Genomic DNA, 15,792 nt, shown 5'->3' on the forward strand with positions numbered 1-15,792 from the left:
GGAAAGTGCGCCGTTCCCCAGGCTCGGGCACTTCTCCCCGCGCCTCCCGCTGGAGTGACCCCAGCATCTCCTGCGTGGGGTGATGTCCGCGGCATCCTGAGCCGCTTCCCGCTCTTAGGCAGGCGAAGGCGGACGACGCTCCCACCAGCGGGGTAGGACGCCGCGCGTCCGGACCCGCGAGGTGGTGGCTCGGGACGCGCTCGGGGCGCACAGGGCCCGGGGCCGCCGGGGGCGCCCCTCCGCCGGCCGCCGCACGCCCCGCCCCGGGACGCCGCGGGGTCCGCGCGCGGGGGCGCTGCGGGAGCGCGGGGGGCGGGGGCGGCCCCGGCTCAGCCTGATTTACGGCTCTGCTGAAAACCGCTTCGCTCCCGCAGCAGCAGCACCGGCCGCGGCGGCAGCAGCAGCTGCAGCTGCAGCAACAAGTCGGGTAAGTGGCGGCCGCCGGGCATCTGCGTCTGCGGCCGATCGACCGGGACAGGGGCCGGGCGGGGCTGCCGGGCGGGGCAGGGGGTCTCCGTCGCCGCAGCACCGCGGGGAGTTGGGAAACCCGGCTTCTCGGCCCCCACCTGCAGGAACTGGTGTGCGCACGTATCCACTCTTGGCACCCAAGGGTTGGCCCAGAGCGGAGCCGGGGCGGGGGAGGCTGGGACCCCCGAGGCAGGGTCATTGCCAGCCTGTCCCGCCCAGGCAGAGTGAATTAGGGCTTTCCCACCAACCCTGTGGACTGGGGTTGCCGCTGGGCCCGCGGTAGCCTGCGTGCTCCCTGAGCGCGTGATTCCTGATTTCTCCTTATAAGGATGCTTCCTCCTTACCGTTGCCCACTAGAAGCATGACTTCCCCTTCTTTCACCTCTTTCCAGCGTTCTCGGTCTTGCACTGGGCCAGGGTTTGCACCCCACCTCCAGAAAACCAGTGGTTAAAACAACTGGGTGTTGCAAAAAAAGAGGTTTCCCCCTTGGGAGTCTGAGGGTTACCAACCTAGAATAAGCTGTCTGTGGACGTGTTTGCACCTTTGCTTTTGATGAGGTTGAGGGTCCAATAACAGCACTTTTCAGCTTAAGTTCCCTAGCTGGGTTCCTTCTTTTGGGGGCCAAATGATTGTTAAATTTGAGTAGAAACCATTGACGAATAAACCTGCCCTGCTTGCAAAATTGGCTTCTTAGCGATCATCTGTTGCTAGGGCTAACATAATAAATTCTCCAAAGAAACAAGAATTTCTTGTTATTGAAAGGGTTGTGGTGATACTTACCTGGTTCAAATAATGCCATCTCTAGAGGCTGTCATGTTAAAACAGGATCAGCGACAATGTAAGTCCATCCAGAACACTCTGTTATAATAAAATCTTGATCATGGCCATGGTCCCATTTATAACAAATGATATTTAATGCATTGGGTTCCCAAATGTCAGTAAAGCTAGAGTTTGGAACCAGTATCACTGTGATAACACACTGACTTATGTCATCACAGCTGTAATTAAAAGACATAATTAAAGGCCAAAATCTCATATTGAAAAATGTTCAGCTTATAGTGTGCTTAATGCCATTATGCCTAGCTCATACTTGAGGAGAAATTGCTGAGCTTGCTCTCTTAGGACCTATTTTGACAATTCATGTGAGTTTTCCTTTTTTGGTATTCATGCTTATCATGTACCAGTATATCTGTAAAAATAGGGCACTTTTTTTGCATTTAGTGCACTAAATTCAGGAGGGCAGGAAACTTGAATTCCCCTTCTGGACCTGCCACTTTCCAGCTGATCTTGGATTACTTTCCCTCCTTGCTCCTGTTTTCTTATCTGTGAAGAGTGAATGTTACCCACCTTTTTTTTTTTTTTATAATTCTAGGGGCCTGCAAACTTCATCTGCATAGGCCAGGTAGTAAGTCTTTTGGGCTTTGCGGGCCATAGAGTCTGTTGTAACTACTTGACTCTGCCGTTGCACTGCAGAAGCACCGGTAGAAATGCAGAAATGAAGGGAAGCAGCTGGCTTTGAACCTATGCGCTGTAGGTTTTAATTGCCACCTAAGATACCATGCAAAAGTCATTGGAAATCAAAAAACCTCTGCTCTCAAGGAGATGCGCACCATCAACTATTTCAGTAACCTTTCTTTAATAAGACATGTAAGTTGTTATATCTGAGTTTTTTGTTTTGCTTGCTTTCTTCCCCATCCAGGATTTTAGAGTAATGCAACAGAAAGCATTTGAGGAAAGCAGATACCCCTGGCAGGAATCCTTTGAGAATGTTGCCGTGTGCCTGCCATTCCGCTGCCCAAGGTGTGGAGACCATACCAGATTTAGAAGCTTGTCGTCCTTGAGGGCCCATCTGGAATTCAGTCACAGCTACGAGGAAAGAACCCTCTTGACAAAATGCAGGGTCTTTTCTTCCCTCAAAGACACAGACCTAATTACATCCTCAGAACCCCTGAAGCAGGGAAAATTGCCGAGCAGTAGCATTGTGGTAAAGCAGAAACCTAGCTATGTTAACTTGTATAGCATTTCGCATGCACAGTCAAAGGACAGGAAGCCATTCGAGGTGGTGGCAGAGAGGCCTGTTTCCTACGTGCAGACCTACACCGCGATGGACCTGCGAGCAGACTCGCCAGGTGGTCCGAGGGCAAGTCCCGGACTTCCCACCCCAGACACCAAAGCGTCTTTCGAGGCACATGTCAGAGAAAAATTCAACCGGATGGTCGAGGCTGTGGACAGGACCATTGAGAAGAGAATCGATAAACTCACCAGAGAGTTGGCCCAGAAAACTGCCGAACTATTGGAAGTTCGGGCAGCTTTTGTGCAGCTGACGCAGAAAAAGCAGGAAGTGCAGAGGAGGGAGCGGACCCTGAATAGGCAGGTGGACGTGGCAGTGGAGATGATTGCTGCGCTGAGGCAGCGCCTGACAGAATCCGAGGAGGAGCTTCTTAGGAAAGAAGAGTAAGTGGCATGGAAACAGGATTCTAACCCCGTTGCTTTAGGACTACCTCTCCCAACGCAGCCCCCTCCCCCAGCTTGTGTTAATTAAGGCTCAGATTCCATGGTTCTACTATATGGGGTACCTTGGCTGCTTTTCTCATTGATAGAGTTTAACCTAGGAGGCACAAGGCTTTTGATATTAGTTGTCCTCTCTCTGCATGTTTTGCAACCCAGCAACATTAAAGAAAAAAAATTGCATTCCTTCTCTCCTTGGAAGATGTAAACAACAACTAATTTTTTTTAGAGAGAGGAGTAGGGTAACCTACCTGTGGTGGGATCTATTCCCAGCATCAGCTGGTGAGCAAGAAAGCAGAAAGGGCTTGGGTGATCCATTACGACTCGACAGTCTTTATGTTTTAAAGTCAAGAACGTGAGATGCTGTCTTAATCAAGTTTAAAAATACTCTCCAAATACAAATAACTGGCTTATTTGCCATTTTGGATTATCTGTCCATGTTAATTAAATGGTCCCTTAGCTGAGAATCCACTTAATTATAATTTATATTTAGAGGAAGTAGGCAGTAGGCAACAAAGATGAAAAGACTTTCTGATAGTGCTGTACTTCTGTGGTCCTTCTATGATCAAACGTCTTAAGTTTAAGAATTTTCTACTTTTTGTAAAGCAATGTGTGATAACTAAAATAAGTTTTGCCACCTTGCAAAGAGTTCATACTGGTTTTCACAAGTTATAGGTGATCACAGAATCCATTGCTTTAAAAATCATCATACTTGGAGTAGCGCTTCCTTATCAGTAAGTATGTGTACACCCCAAATTAGGAAAATGTATATAATCGTGTATTTCCCAAATGCAGAACGTTTGGATTTCATTTTAAATGGAGGCTCAGAATGCATGAGATCAAAGAACATTAAAATTGATAGACTAAAACATCCTAAGAGGTAGGTTTTCAAACAATTTGAGTTCTTATTATAGAGATTGATTTAATTTCATGCTCTTTCTCCCTCAGCATTCTTCAATCTGGTGGTGTTTCTTAAAATGTAGTAATTAAAGCATCATCCATTTGGTGAAAGAATGAGAAACCCTATATATTAAAGAGATCATCACTCACTACCACTAAATGCTTACGTTCTACCAAGGGGAATGCCTGCTCTGCTCAGACTAGACATTTTTTAATTACGTAGTTAAGGTAGATTTGCGTCAGTCACTGATTTACTTTGCTCCTAGGGAAATAAAGTCTAAAAATATTTCTCTCTTGGCTTCTGGTGCTTCCTTGTAGGAATTTAGTGCCTCGACCTGTTATAGCCACCAGGTGACCAACCCAGCACCACTGAGAAAAGGCAGATGGGGATGCCAGATGTGTAGAGAAAAGCCTAGAATTAAATTTTTAACATTTCCTTTTGGTTCAAAAGCAGTGACTTTGAAAAGGCAACCAAATTAATTTTTTTGCATGAATTTATTTGTTTTATGTTATTTATCAATTAATACAAGTAATAATGAGCACGGGATTGCAGTAGTAGTTACCTAAGGTGCAAGGAGACCATATGGTTAGATCCAGGCTATTGTAAAGGATCTAAATTTATTTTGGGTAGTGGGTTCAAGGGTGCTTTATTAATAAAAATAAGAGTCATCACTAAATAGAATTGGGCCAGGCTTGGACCTGTATTGATAATGTGTCATTAACCAATGGTTATGATAAATCAGTCGCTGTCACCTGAGGACTAATTGGAAAACTCAGACAAACTTGGAAAACAAGTATTTAACTGGATTGAGTTGCCTGTGTTAAAAGTCCCCCTCCTTTCCAAGCATATCCCACCCCATCCTCCAGAGACTGCCAGTGTTCAGTGACTGTCCTTCCAGACATTTCCTGTGCATATACAATCATATTTAATTACATGGAATCGTGACACACACTCTTCTGCCTTTTGGGTGTGGAGTTTGTTTTTCTATTAATTTAATACATTGCAAACATCCTTTGTGCACTACATAAAGCATTATCTTACTGCTTTTGATATTGCAGAGCGTGCCGTGGTGAAGACACGTCATGACTTAACTTTAACCAGTTTGCTATTCATGAATACTTAATTTTCCTATTATTAAACTTTTCCTACTATTAAAATTAGGACCTCACTTAACAACCTTGTATATATCTCTATATCTCTGTATCTTTGTGCACATTTTTGTGAGTATATCTGAGGGAAAATTTTGACTTTTAATGTATTACATTTAGGCTAACAGGAATAAAAGCAATAACAGTAAGAAAAATATCGAATATAAATAGCGTGAAATTACCTTAAACTTTCAAACTTTAAGCAAAATATTCATTTTTATAGCTTGTGTTCGGGGCCGTCCCCTCAGTTTCTGGATTTAAGCCTCACATAGTCACTGTCTGCATAAAATGGGACTGAAAGAATCTTGTCTCCAGGAATGACACTGAAACGCTTGGTCTGAAAGAGCCACAGTGGACAGTGCCCTCTGTGTGTTCACGCTTATCCCCACCCCCACCTGAATGGGGACGCAGGAGCAAGCCAGCTGCCCAGCTGCCCAGCTGCCCCCCCTTCCATCGCTAGCTGGGTTTGACTCATTCGATTGCCTTCCCTTCTCTCTTCTTCCCTTCTCTGGGGTTCCCTCTCAGAGCTGTGCCTTCACCAAAGAAGTGACCTTCCCCGATTAGGGGGGACCAAGGGCGTGCCTGGAGCTGTGCTCCCCTGCAAAATACCTCCAAGTGAACTCTCAAGAACCATTTGTGAGAGAAAGTAGGTGTTTGAGTATTGACTTAAACTCTGGGGACCCTTTGAAACACAGATTGTAGTATTGGTTAAAACGAAAAAGCATCTAGTATTTTAACTTCACATAACGAGCTCTCTTGCTTATGGATCTTTTCCTCTACTTTAAAATCCGTTCTTTCAAACTGAAATAAAAGGTTCCAGTGTTGATTCTGCCTCAAGGGCCATCTATGTACTGGATCACCTTGGCTTGTAGAAGTCATATATGCATAGCCTATAACAGGAGGTTTTTGCATTGGCAGTATTTTGCATTTTTGTACTGGCGGGTCTCCTTGTTGCTCAGGAGAAGGGTATTTTATGTGGAGCAAACCTGAGAAAGCAGCTGCCTTTCATCTTTATAAAGTCACTGTAACTTTAAAAGTCCTGTCGACATGGGCATTAATTATTACAGGGTGTTCAGAGCTGTGGGGTAGCACTGGCTGAAAGCAGGAAATCCATCCCAACCTTACTGTAAAGTATCCCTTCACAAGAAAGGATGTATTTAGGGAAAAGCAGTGTTTCTGGCCGAGTTGATCTGGGATTTGGCGAACTTCGGTGTAATAATAGTAATCCCAAACTTACTTGCATACACTTCTGGTAAGGCTGGAAAATCCTGACTGAGAATCTGTAATGTGCCCAGCACTGTGCCAGGGGTGTGGCGCTGGTGGGAGGTCATAAATTCTTGGTGTTTTCCCCAAAGGAGTTTATACTCGTATAGGAAGAAAAACATACTATTGATGGTGTCCCTGTTCCAGCCCGGGGCAGTTTGAGCACGTGTCTAACTGTATGCTGTGGTTTCAAGCTGATAAAACTTTAGAGAATGGCTTTTCCTTCATGAACAGGCTGAATGAGGATGTGAGGAGAAGGGTGGGATTTGCCTCGGGGGCCAGAGGAGAGCCAGGTTGAAGGGACAGCGGAGAGGATTGTGAGAGATGGCCCCTGAGGCCACCGTGGAATATTAGACTGGAATATACACCCTCCTTGAGGATAACACCCTCCCTTTACAGTTGAAAAAAATAATGCCCAGAGCAGTGGAACCACCCCTTCAAGGGCAACAGTTTTTAGTCACATAGCTGAAACTGGAACCCTAGTTCCCCATCTTCCTGCCGAGTGCTTTTTCCATTAATTCACTGCCTCCCAGCCAGACTCCTGAAAATGTGATATTTGTCTCAACCTTAAAAGAGTTATGTAATGCTGAATCTGGCCCATTTTGGAATGGGCTTGCTGCTTCGCTATTTCAAGAAGGCTGTCGTGATGACATCATTTATTTATTTTTAATCTGATTAAGGAAAATGCCTATAGCATCAAAGGGTGTTGAGAAATGATGGCATCATAAGCATGGTCATGATTTTAAGCTTCCAGAACGCCCAGGCCAGATTTTGTCCTGGTCTTCTGAGGGCTTTTAACGTCAATCTCCGGAAGCCTGTGCCCAGGGGAGGGCCTGTGCCATGCCAGCCCGTGATAGCAATGAGGGGCCTTCTGTGATTTCATCTCTAATTCCCATCCTGCTCCCTTGTAAGCTATAATAGATGTAATCTGTTTCCCCTTTTCCTGCATCATTTGCCCTGTTCCTAGCTTGGAGTCAGCCAGAAGGAAAACCTTTTTTTTTTTTTTTGCATGCCTGTTGAGTGTCAGATACTGTTCTAGGATCTGATGATACAGTGGTAAAACAGACAAGTTCAGTGTCTGCATTCATTGAGCTCCACAGGCTAGAAGTGAACAACATTAAACAGATCATTAGGGGTGTGATTAAAAAAGACATACAGGAGTGGCCTGAACCAGGTGCTACTCATTTAGTTTTTTTTCCAAAGGCAGATTTGACTTGATAACTTGTTTTGCACAGCCAAACCCTCTTACCACTTGATTAGGTCATTCTCATTTACGATCAGTTAAAGCAGTGAGTAGACAGCCTGGTCTCCAAGCTGATCATGTTAAGGAAGCAAGACTGGTGGAGCCGTGGTAGATGCAGAGTCAGTGGGGAACAGAACTCTACCTTGTTAATGCATTTTGATAAGTGGGTTGTCCATTTCCAGGCTGTGTTCCATGCTGACTTATAAACTAGTATAGGGGGAAAAAAAACAAAAAAACATGTCAAACATGCCCTCTTCTGGATGGCATGTCATAAAATTTGGGGACCAGGAATATTTTTTGTGTTTTTGTCTCTATGTCTTATCTTCTCACTTCTTGCTCCTCCCTCCATCCCCCCCCCCTTTTTTTTTGACATGAGGGCCTTAGAATATGCTGTTGATCCACTTAGAACCAATGAGAATAATTTGACTTTCTCATTAGAGTTATTTTTTTCTTAATTCTTATATGAGAAATGTATACTTATTGGTTTATTCAAAGAAGCCCCCAAAAGAAAGATGAAGCAAAGGGCCAAGAAGAATAGAGCCGTGACATGGATCCAGACATGCAGCTGGTACCCAGATCCCACCTCCTGCAACCTGCCGGGAGCACAGGAGCAGACTTCCAGCTCTGAGTTTGCAGCCAGGCTCCCAGTGGTTGGAGCTGGTTGACTCCAGCTTTGGGATTTAGCCTGCGGCTGATATTGTCTGCCTGAGGTACTCTGTGATCAATTGCTGGACTATTTTTAGCTGGAGGTATTTTTATCATTTCATATACCCCTGAAAAGATTCATACATCAGTAATGTAAGATGAAATTTAAATGACTTGGAGATTGCCTTTGGGAGGAGAAGCTGATGTTAAAGCGTTGTTTAATAGAAGAGAGTTGTGCATTTCAGATTTCACCCCACTGTGGTAGGAGGTACATTTAGGTTACTCATTGGTTTGAGGCTCTACTACTTGTCTGGAAAAAGAAAACAAGAAACCTAAGGATCTTTTAGTCTGTTAAAGATTTTCGACTAGAGCTGTAGTTAACACATTTTACCTGATGAGCAGTAATTTATTGGGCCTAACACACAAGCAGCAGACAAGGTTCTGAACTCATAGATTTTACCATCTAATGGGGTAAATGGCCAGCCTAGTCCTTTGCAGGATGTGCTCTGGTGGGGTTCCAAGTTCTGTGGGAGAGCACCGCTGGTGGAGCAGCCCACTGGGGGAGTGTCAGGGGAGGCTGAGAAGGCAAGCCCTGAGGGTAGAGGGAGAAGTAAGAGAGGGCCATGGGAAGGGCTGGGGAGCGGCACTGGTGGTGGGAACAGCATGTATAACGGTAGTGTCTCCTTGGTGGAATGGAAGGAATTCATTGTGACTGGAGCTGAGGGGACAGTGATGTGCAGAGATGAGGCCTGAGGGGAACATAGGACAACAGGATGGCCGTGAAAGCTGGGTGCATAGGCAAATAGCCATTGTAAGTGGGTTATTGATGTTGGAGTACAATACGTGATATGTTCAATGTGTTGCCCCTCTCATTAGCTGACACAGTTCAGTGTCTATGCAAAATTCCAGTGGAAGCCATGCATTAATGCACATTTCAGGCATTCCCTAAACCTGCATGTGTGATGTCTTGTTCGTGTGATTTCTGTGCCCTTAGATGACATAATGCAGAGGGTTCAACCTGTAAAAGGTGAAGGAATTATCATCTGTCTTTCAGACTTTTTGTCCACCCTGTGCATGAATGAGTATGCGTGAATGAATGCTTTTCTTAACTAAAACACCATTTGTACATAATGGCTTTTTCAGTCAGTGTGATTGCTTCTAAACTTCCCAAAGTGCCTAGGAGTCTCTGACATACTGACTGATTTCCAAGTCTGCAAATCATTCTGCACAATAATTAATTTGAAGGCCAGTTCAGATTCTTATTATATACTAGTATTGTTCCCCTGTATTAGTAAACATTGTTTTAAATAAGCCTATTCAGCACTAAACCTCCAGATTTACCAATATTTGTCCTGTTTTGAGTTTTTAAACAAACAAGTCAAAGATGGGGCCAGAAGTCACCTATAATCAGTTAAAGATAATTTCCCCAAAGCTGGACTCGTTTTGCCCTTATCTCTTCATCTGTAATTCCAGCTCTCATACTTTGTTCTTAGTCACTGGTTTGAGAATCTAAACTAAAACGACCCATGTCTTTTACTGTTCTGTATGATAGCACCATAGTAGTCCTTTTCTTCAGCCCAACTTTGTAATTCTATATTTATGCCAGTGTTTTTTCCCCGTCATGCCTGCCTCCCCCACAGCACCAGAGGTCAGCTCACAGCAGCCTACAGGCCACAGCCCGCCTGCTGCCTGCTTCTGCAAGGCCTGCAAGCTAAAAACAGTTTTACATTTTTAAATGGTTGGGAAAAAATCCAAAAGAAAAATAATAATTTGCCACATGGAAAAATTATAGGAAATTCGAATACTAGGGTCCATAAATAAAGTTTTATTGTTACAAAGCCGTGCTCATTCATTTGACAGTGTTCATGCTAGGCAGAGTTGAGTAGTTGGGGCAGAGATCATAGGGCCTGCAAAGCCTAAAATACCTACTATTTGGTCCTTTGCGGAAGAAGTTGGCTGATCCCTGGGCTAGATGGTAAGCTTCATGGGTTCCTTGTTGTGCCCCCAGCACTGAGCCGGGCGCCTGAGAGCACTGGAGCATTGAATAATTGTTTGCTGAGTTAGTGAACATTGCAATAAATTAGTGGGTTGTGGCTGCAGCTTACTGGTGTTCCAGCCCACATTACTCTCCCAGGATTTTCAAGGGGCCAGGATGCCTTTGGCTCACAATGTGGTTGTAGTTCTTAAGCTTTTTAGCCTCACTTCCCCTTTACATTCTTCAAAAAAGTTGAGACTCTCAAAGAGCTTTTGTTTATGGGGGCTGTATCTCTTGATACTTACTGTGAAGAAATGAAAACCTAGAAATTTAAAAATTATTAATTCATTTAAAATGAGCAATAATCCATTACATGTTAACATAAATAACATATTTTATGAAAAATAACTATTTTCCCCAAAACAATTTAGTGAAAAGAGTGGTATTCTATAGTTTTGCAAATCTTTTTAATGTGTGCTTTAATAGAAGGCAGCTGGGTCTTAATAGCTTCTGCTTTCAGCCTGTGGCAAATATGTTGTTTTGGTTGAAGTTTATGAAGAAAATCCAGTCTCATACAGATATGTAGTAGGAAAATGGAGGGGTATTTAGCCTTTATCAGTTGATAATGGATATTCTTTTTTTGCTTCCGTGCCAAAACTCAACAATTGGTAGGTTCTTGAAGGGTAAAAAATATGGCTGGAAGTGTGGAATCTGAAACCTTTCCAATGAACATTTTGTTCTCTGTTACAGTGAAATCTATTGGTGTATCTTTCTCTTTAAATGGAATTTTTTTTTTAACTATTTGGGGTATAATTATTAAAGATAGGTTACAAGTACAATGCAGCTAAAACCTCTATGTTTTTCTGTTGAGATAATCCCCAGGATTCTTTGGGGGAAATAAGAGGTGTTTCTGGATATTGTTCATCCAGACTGAATAGAATGTGAAAAAAGGATCTGAAGTTTTGCACACATCCTATTTCACAATTACCCACTTGGTTTTGATATTATTTTTATCTCATAAGATATCCTAACATGATCTCAGTATGATGAGGTTCTCCAACCTTTGTGTGTTTAAAACAAAATCATACTAAACCATCAGGCTTGTTTTACCTGTCATTTTACTTAGTTGATGTGAAACATCTACAAACTGAAATTAGGTTAGCACCGATACCAGATGGATTGAAAAATACAAAGGGTATTAGCTTTTCAGCATCAAAGCACAAGATAATTGGATGAAAAGGTTAGAAAAAGATCCTTCTCTTCTGTGACAGTGTGCCACAACCAGCTAGGAGCATTAATATTAATTTTTAAAAGCTTTATATGGAATTGTTAGCAAAACATTATTTGCTTTAAAAATGCTGTCACAGTCATAAACTATGTTGCATTCAATTTTTTTCCTCTTGCTTCTGTGGTGTTAATACTGTGAGATTAAAGCTGTCAAATGTTACTGACTTCTTATATGCTAGATTGTATAGGCAGAGAGCCCGGGAATGGTAACTATGTACAGGGAAAAAAGACTGGAAAAAATTTTCCAAGGTGTTGACAGTAGTTACCTCTGAGTGATGGGATGATGAATCATTTATGTTTTTTCTTCCTTGTTGTTTTAAAATATTAATGACAACAAATATTTATTGAATATTTAGTATTGTCAAGCATTGTACTGAGTTCTGGGTATAGAGCAGAGAACAAAAAGCTCATTCAGCCCCTGCCCAGTTGGATCCTCCAATAGATATTTCGTATTTTCCATAATAAATGTGGAAAATTTTGTAATAAAATTAAAAATATATAGTAAATCTAATAACCAAAATAAATTGGGAAAAAAAAAACGGTTCTTTTTTCTTTCTTCCTCCCTCCCTCTCTCTTAAGGGTAAGGTTTTTTCGTTGATTTCCCTGTAAGTACAATTTGGAGATTCTTTCGTGATTCCATTACCCTTAATATCATCCAGGAAGTCTCTGTGATGGGCCAGACTCCAAATGAATTGAAGCCTTAACATTGGAAAGAGGATGTGGTAGACATTTCCTGGGCTATGTTTTCAGTGGTACTTTTGAGGTGTGAAAATATTCCCTCAAATGATCTAAATCATAACGAGGAACCATGAAAGGGCTGGATGTAGCACCGGGACAGACCCTCCACCGTTCCGCTAAAGTGTGTGTGAGGCTCGCTCAGGAGGCAGGGCAGACCCGAATGACACAGAGCTTGAAAATGGGCTGTGTTCCTGGTCTGAACAGCTTGAACCTTGGCAGGTGTATGTCTTCTATTCAGGGCATGGACAGAAACATCTGGAAATAAACTTGAAACTTCATGATGAAAGAAAACTCTTTTTCAAAAGCACTCTTACTTCTCTAATGTAGATAATGCTTAGCTACTGAATGATAATGGAATCATTATGGTATTGGGGTTTATGTTTGATCCTGGAAAGGAAACTGATTTTAAAAAAAGGTGGTTGGTATTATGAGCAGTTCTTTGAGTGAATCATTTTCTGTTTTTATCATATATATAATTCACAGTGTTTTGCAAAGATGTGGGACTCTGTAGGAAGTATCAGAAAAGTTTCTGTATGGCCAAGTATGACGTGTATTTGTGAGAGAAAAATCATAAAGAATTGCAAAATTTGCACATAGAGTAGTAATACAGAAAAAAAGGGGTTGGAAGCCACTACCAGCTATTTTCCAAAGACCATATGCAAAACTGTGACGGACCCAAATTTTCCTGAAGTTCTACTCTCAGGAAATTATGGAACTTAGTGGAAAGTAAAGATTAAGTGGAAGTTGAAAAGGGCAGAGAAGGCAATGAATTAAATTACTGTCTAGAAGAACTGAATGAGGTTAAATTAAAATTTTAGGACTCATTAAAAAGGAGGAAGCTGATGATCAACATCACTCGAATCTTGGCTTTGTATAAGTTGTATAAGTTGAACATGACCAGAAAAATGAGGGGACACTCACTGAAGTTTGAGCGAGATTGAGTGAGAAAAGAAATACTAATATCCAATGTATGATAAAATCATGGGGTTCATTAGCCCCAGAGGATGGCAAGAATATATACAGGCTGAAAAAAAAACCTCCACTATTCCTTATTAAGGGAGGAAAACCAGACCAAGACAACTGTAGTTATATATACCCTTTGGAAAGGCTGATTACCTAGCCCTTGGTCAGAGAAAGAGAATGAGGAGGGAAAAGCAGAAAGATTGCGTGCGTGCGTGGGCAGTTTCTTCATAAAGAGATGCTCGTGAGGGTGGGCACCAAAATGTTAATCATGGTGGTTTCTCAGGGAAATGGGCTTTCAGGGGTGTTTCCTTGCTTCTTCATATTTGTATTTTGTTTGAAATTTTAAAAAGTTTATCTTGTTTATAAAACAAAAAGCATTAATTTCATACATTTGTTAAAATATAGTAATAAAGTTATTAAAAAATTTTTGGATTTGTGAATCGAAAGTGAATTACATAGATGAAAGAGAGTTGGCTGAAGCTCTTTGTTCGTTTTTTCAGGGAGGGAACCCGCCCAGTGCTTCTCCTATGTCAGAGCTAGAGCACCTTTCCAGATGGACCGTCAGGCTGCCTCAAGATGGCATTTCTTGGGCTCTTTCATTCTTAGAGCACAAATAGAATATTGGACTTGGTGACTACTGGAGGCTTAGCATGGCCTTTTGCTTCCCTACCTTCCCTCCCTGAATTCTCTTCTCCTCCAAAGACTTTTAAAATGTCAAGTTAGAACTTATCTCAGAAATGTCCGATGGTTTCCCATCTCTTTTAAAATAAAGTCTGGAATTCTTACACTGGCCTCTGAGGCCCTCCCTGGCTCCTTGTTCTGCTCTCCTTCCCGTCAGCCACTCTCTTGCAGCCACCAGGCCTCCTCACCGTATCTCGGACACCTCTGCTCCTTCCCTCCATGGGCCTGGTTTGCTCTTCCCCCAGATATCTGCTTGACTTATCCTCACTTCCAGCAGGTCTCTACTCCGATGATATCTCATGCCAGATGAATCCCATCTGTCCTGTACATCCTTTCTAAAATACCCTTCCAGTGTCATTTCCCGTATACTTGCTCCCAGTGTCAGTTTTCTTCTTAGCACTCACCACCACCAGCCATTCATATCTATTGGTGCATTTAATAGTGACTGTCTCCTTCTACTCTAGTGTAATCTCAAAACGTAACCACTACCATGTAATTGATTTCTTTTGCCATTGCTGCGATCATAGTGCCTAGGCATAGGAGGCCCTCAATGAACATGTTGAGTGAAGTAATTCCTGTCTCCTTTCTCCTTTTTGTGTTCTGACATTTTTGCTTTGCAGAGAAGTTGTTACATTCAACCATTTCCTGGAAGCAGCAGCAGAAAAGGAGGTTCAAGGGAAAGCTCGGCTCCAGGACTTTATTGAGAATTTGTTGCAACGGGTAGAACTGGCGGAAAAGCAGTTAGAGTATTACCAAAGCCACCAGGCTGCTGGCCTCTGCGGCGACATCAGCGAGCACGTGGTGAGTCACACTCCAGCCACCATGTGTGAGGTCCCTGTGTGTGTGACTTAGTCGAGGACAGATGAAATTGCTAATGGAGCTGAACGGTGATTTTCGGAGAATGTCTAGATGTCATTTTAAAGAACTGTCTGGTGCCTTGCTTATGTTACACAAGTGATACTGGTGAGTCCAAGGCAACTTGGAAGTAAGTTAAATCCTGGACGACAGTCTCCAGCTCTTCTTTACTGTCACATTCCAGGCCAAGGTGAATTGGAAGAAATATTTTTGTATTTGTGGAACAAGGGAATTTAAATCCAAATATTTGTATCCAAGGAATCATCTGTCCCAACTTTGGGGTTCAAGTAGATTGGTAGTTTTTATGCTTTTTTTGTTTCAAGAGAGTCTTGTGAAAGCTTTGGCTATTCTCTGTAAAGCAAGATCCAACCACATGTACTTCCCCCCCCCCCCCCCCCCCCCCCCCCCCCCCCCCCCCCGCCAATAACAGAATGGAAAAAGCTGTGTAGCAGTTTCTGAAGATTAAACATCCCTAAGTTGATTAAAAAACAAAAAAAGATTTAGATTCACAAAGAGTTCTATGATAGATTTTTGCATGCAATTTTGCGTATAGTTTCAGGGGCTAAAGGACCCCTTTGAGCCCAGATGAGAACCCTGGAGATGAGTCTCCAGACTCTCATAAATGTCTTGATCAGAATTCCCTGGTCTCCTTGCGGGGCATCCACATGTCCCTTACAGATATTTTCTTCACCCATCCTTTGGAAAAATGGGAACAGATAACCATTTACTTCCAGATGAGGGGATGAAACTGTTCTCTATAGTTTCTTTTGTGTTATAAACAACAAAGCCAAAGAAAGGATTTTTGTAGTCCAACATTTATAACATTTTCATTATTTATTCAACTTTAAGCTTACCCCCTCCCCAGAAGTTTAAAAATGATTCTTTCTCTTCCCACAAAGAGGGCTACAAGGAACCGAAAAATGGAAATCATTTATGTTAACAAGGCTAACTAGGTTGCTATTGGTTCATGAAGAGTTTAGGTTGAGCATTGTGGAATCCAAGCCAAGATTAAAAGGAAACATGATGAAATAACAAAACTAGCTGTCTGAAAGAAGGATTAAGCTGAGTACGGAAGGTAAAGGAAAAAATGAAGTGAAAGGCAGGCAGATAAAAGCAG

General features: G+C 42.6%; 1 protein-coding gene across 2 annotated transcripts in view; it reads left to right on the plus strand.

The window, feature by feature from the left end:
* Positions 1-279: 279 nt before the first annotated feature.
* ZNF365 (zinc finger protein 365) overlaps positions 280-15,792 on the plus strand; it is a 66,786-nt gene continuing 51,273 nt past the window's right edge. The window contains exons 1-3 of one of the 2 annotated variants that reach the window (XM_004462488.5): positions 280-427; positions 2,168-2,922; positions 14,441-14,621. In XM_004462488.5, the coding sequence (XP_004462545.1) occupies positions 2,180-2,922; positions 14,441-14,621 (924 nt within the window). In that variant the 5' untranslated portion in view covers positions 280-427; positions 2,168-2,179. The remainder of the gene's footprint in view (positions 428-2,167; positions 2,923-14,440; positions 14,622-15,792) is intronic. The other variant, XR_009186158.2, reaches the window with a different exon arrangement.

Source organism: Dasypus novemcinctus, chromosome 6 (genome assembly GCF_030445035.2).
Source record: "Dasypus novemcinctus isolate mDasNov1 chromosome 6, mDasNov1.1.hap2, whole genome shotgun sequence".
Lineage (NCBI taxonomy): Eukaryota > Metazoa > Chordata > Mammalia > Cingulata > Dasypodidae > Dasypus > Dasypus novemcinctus.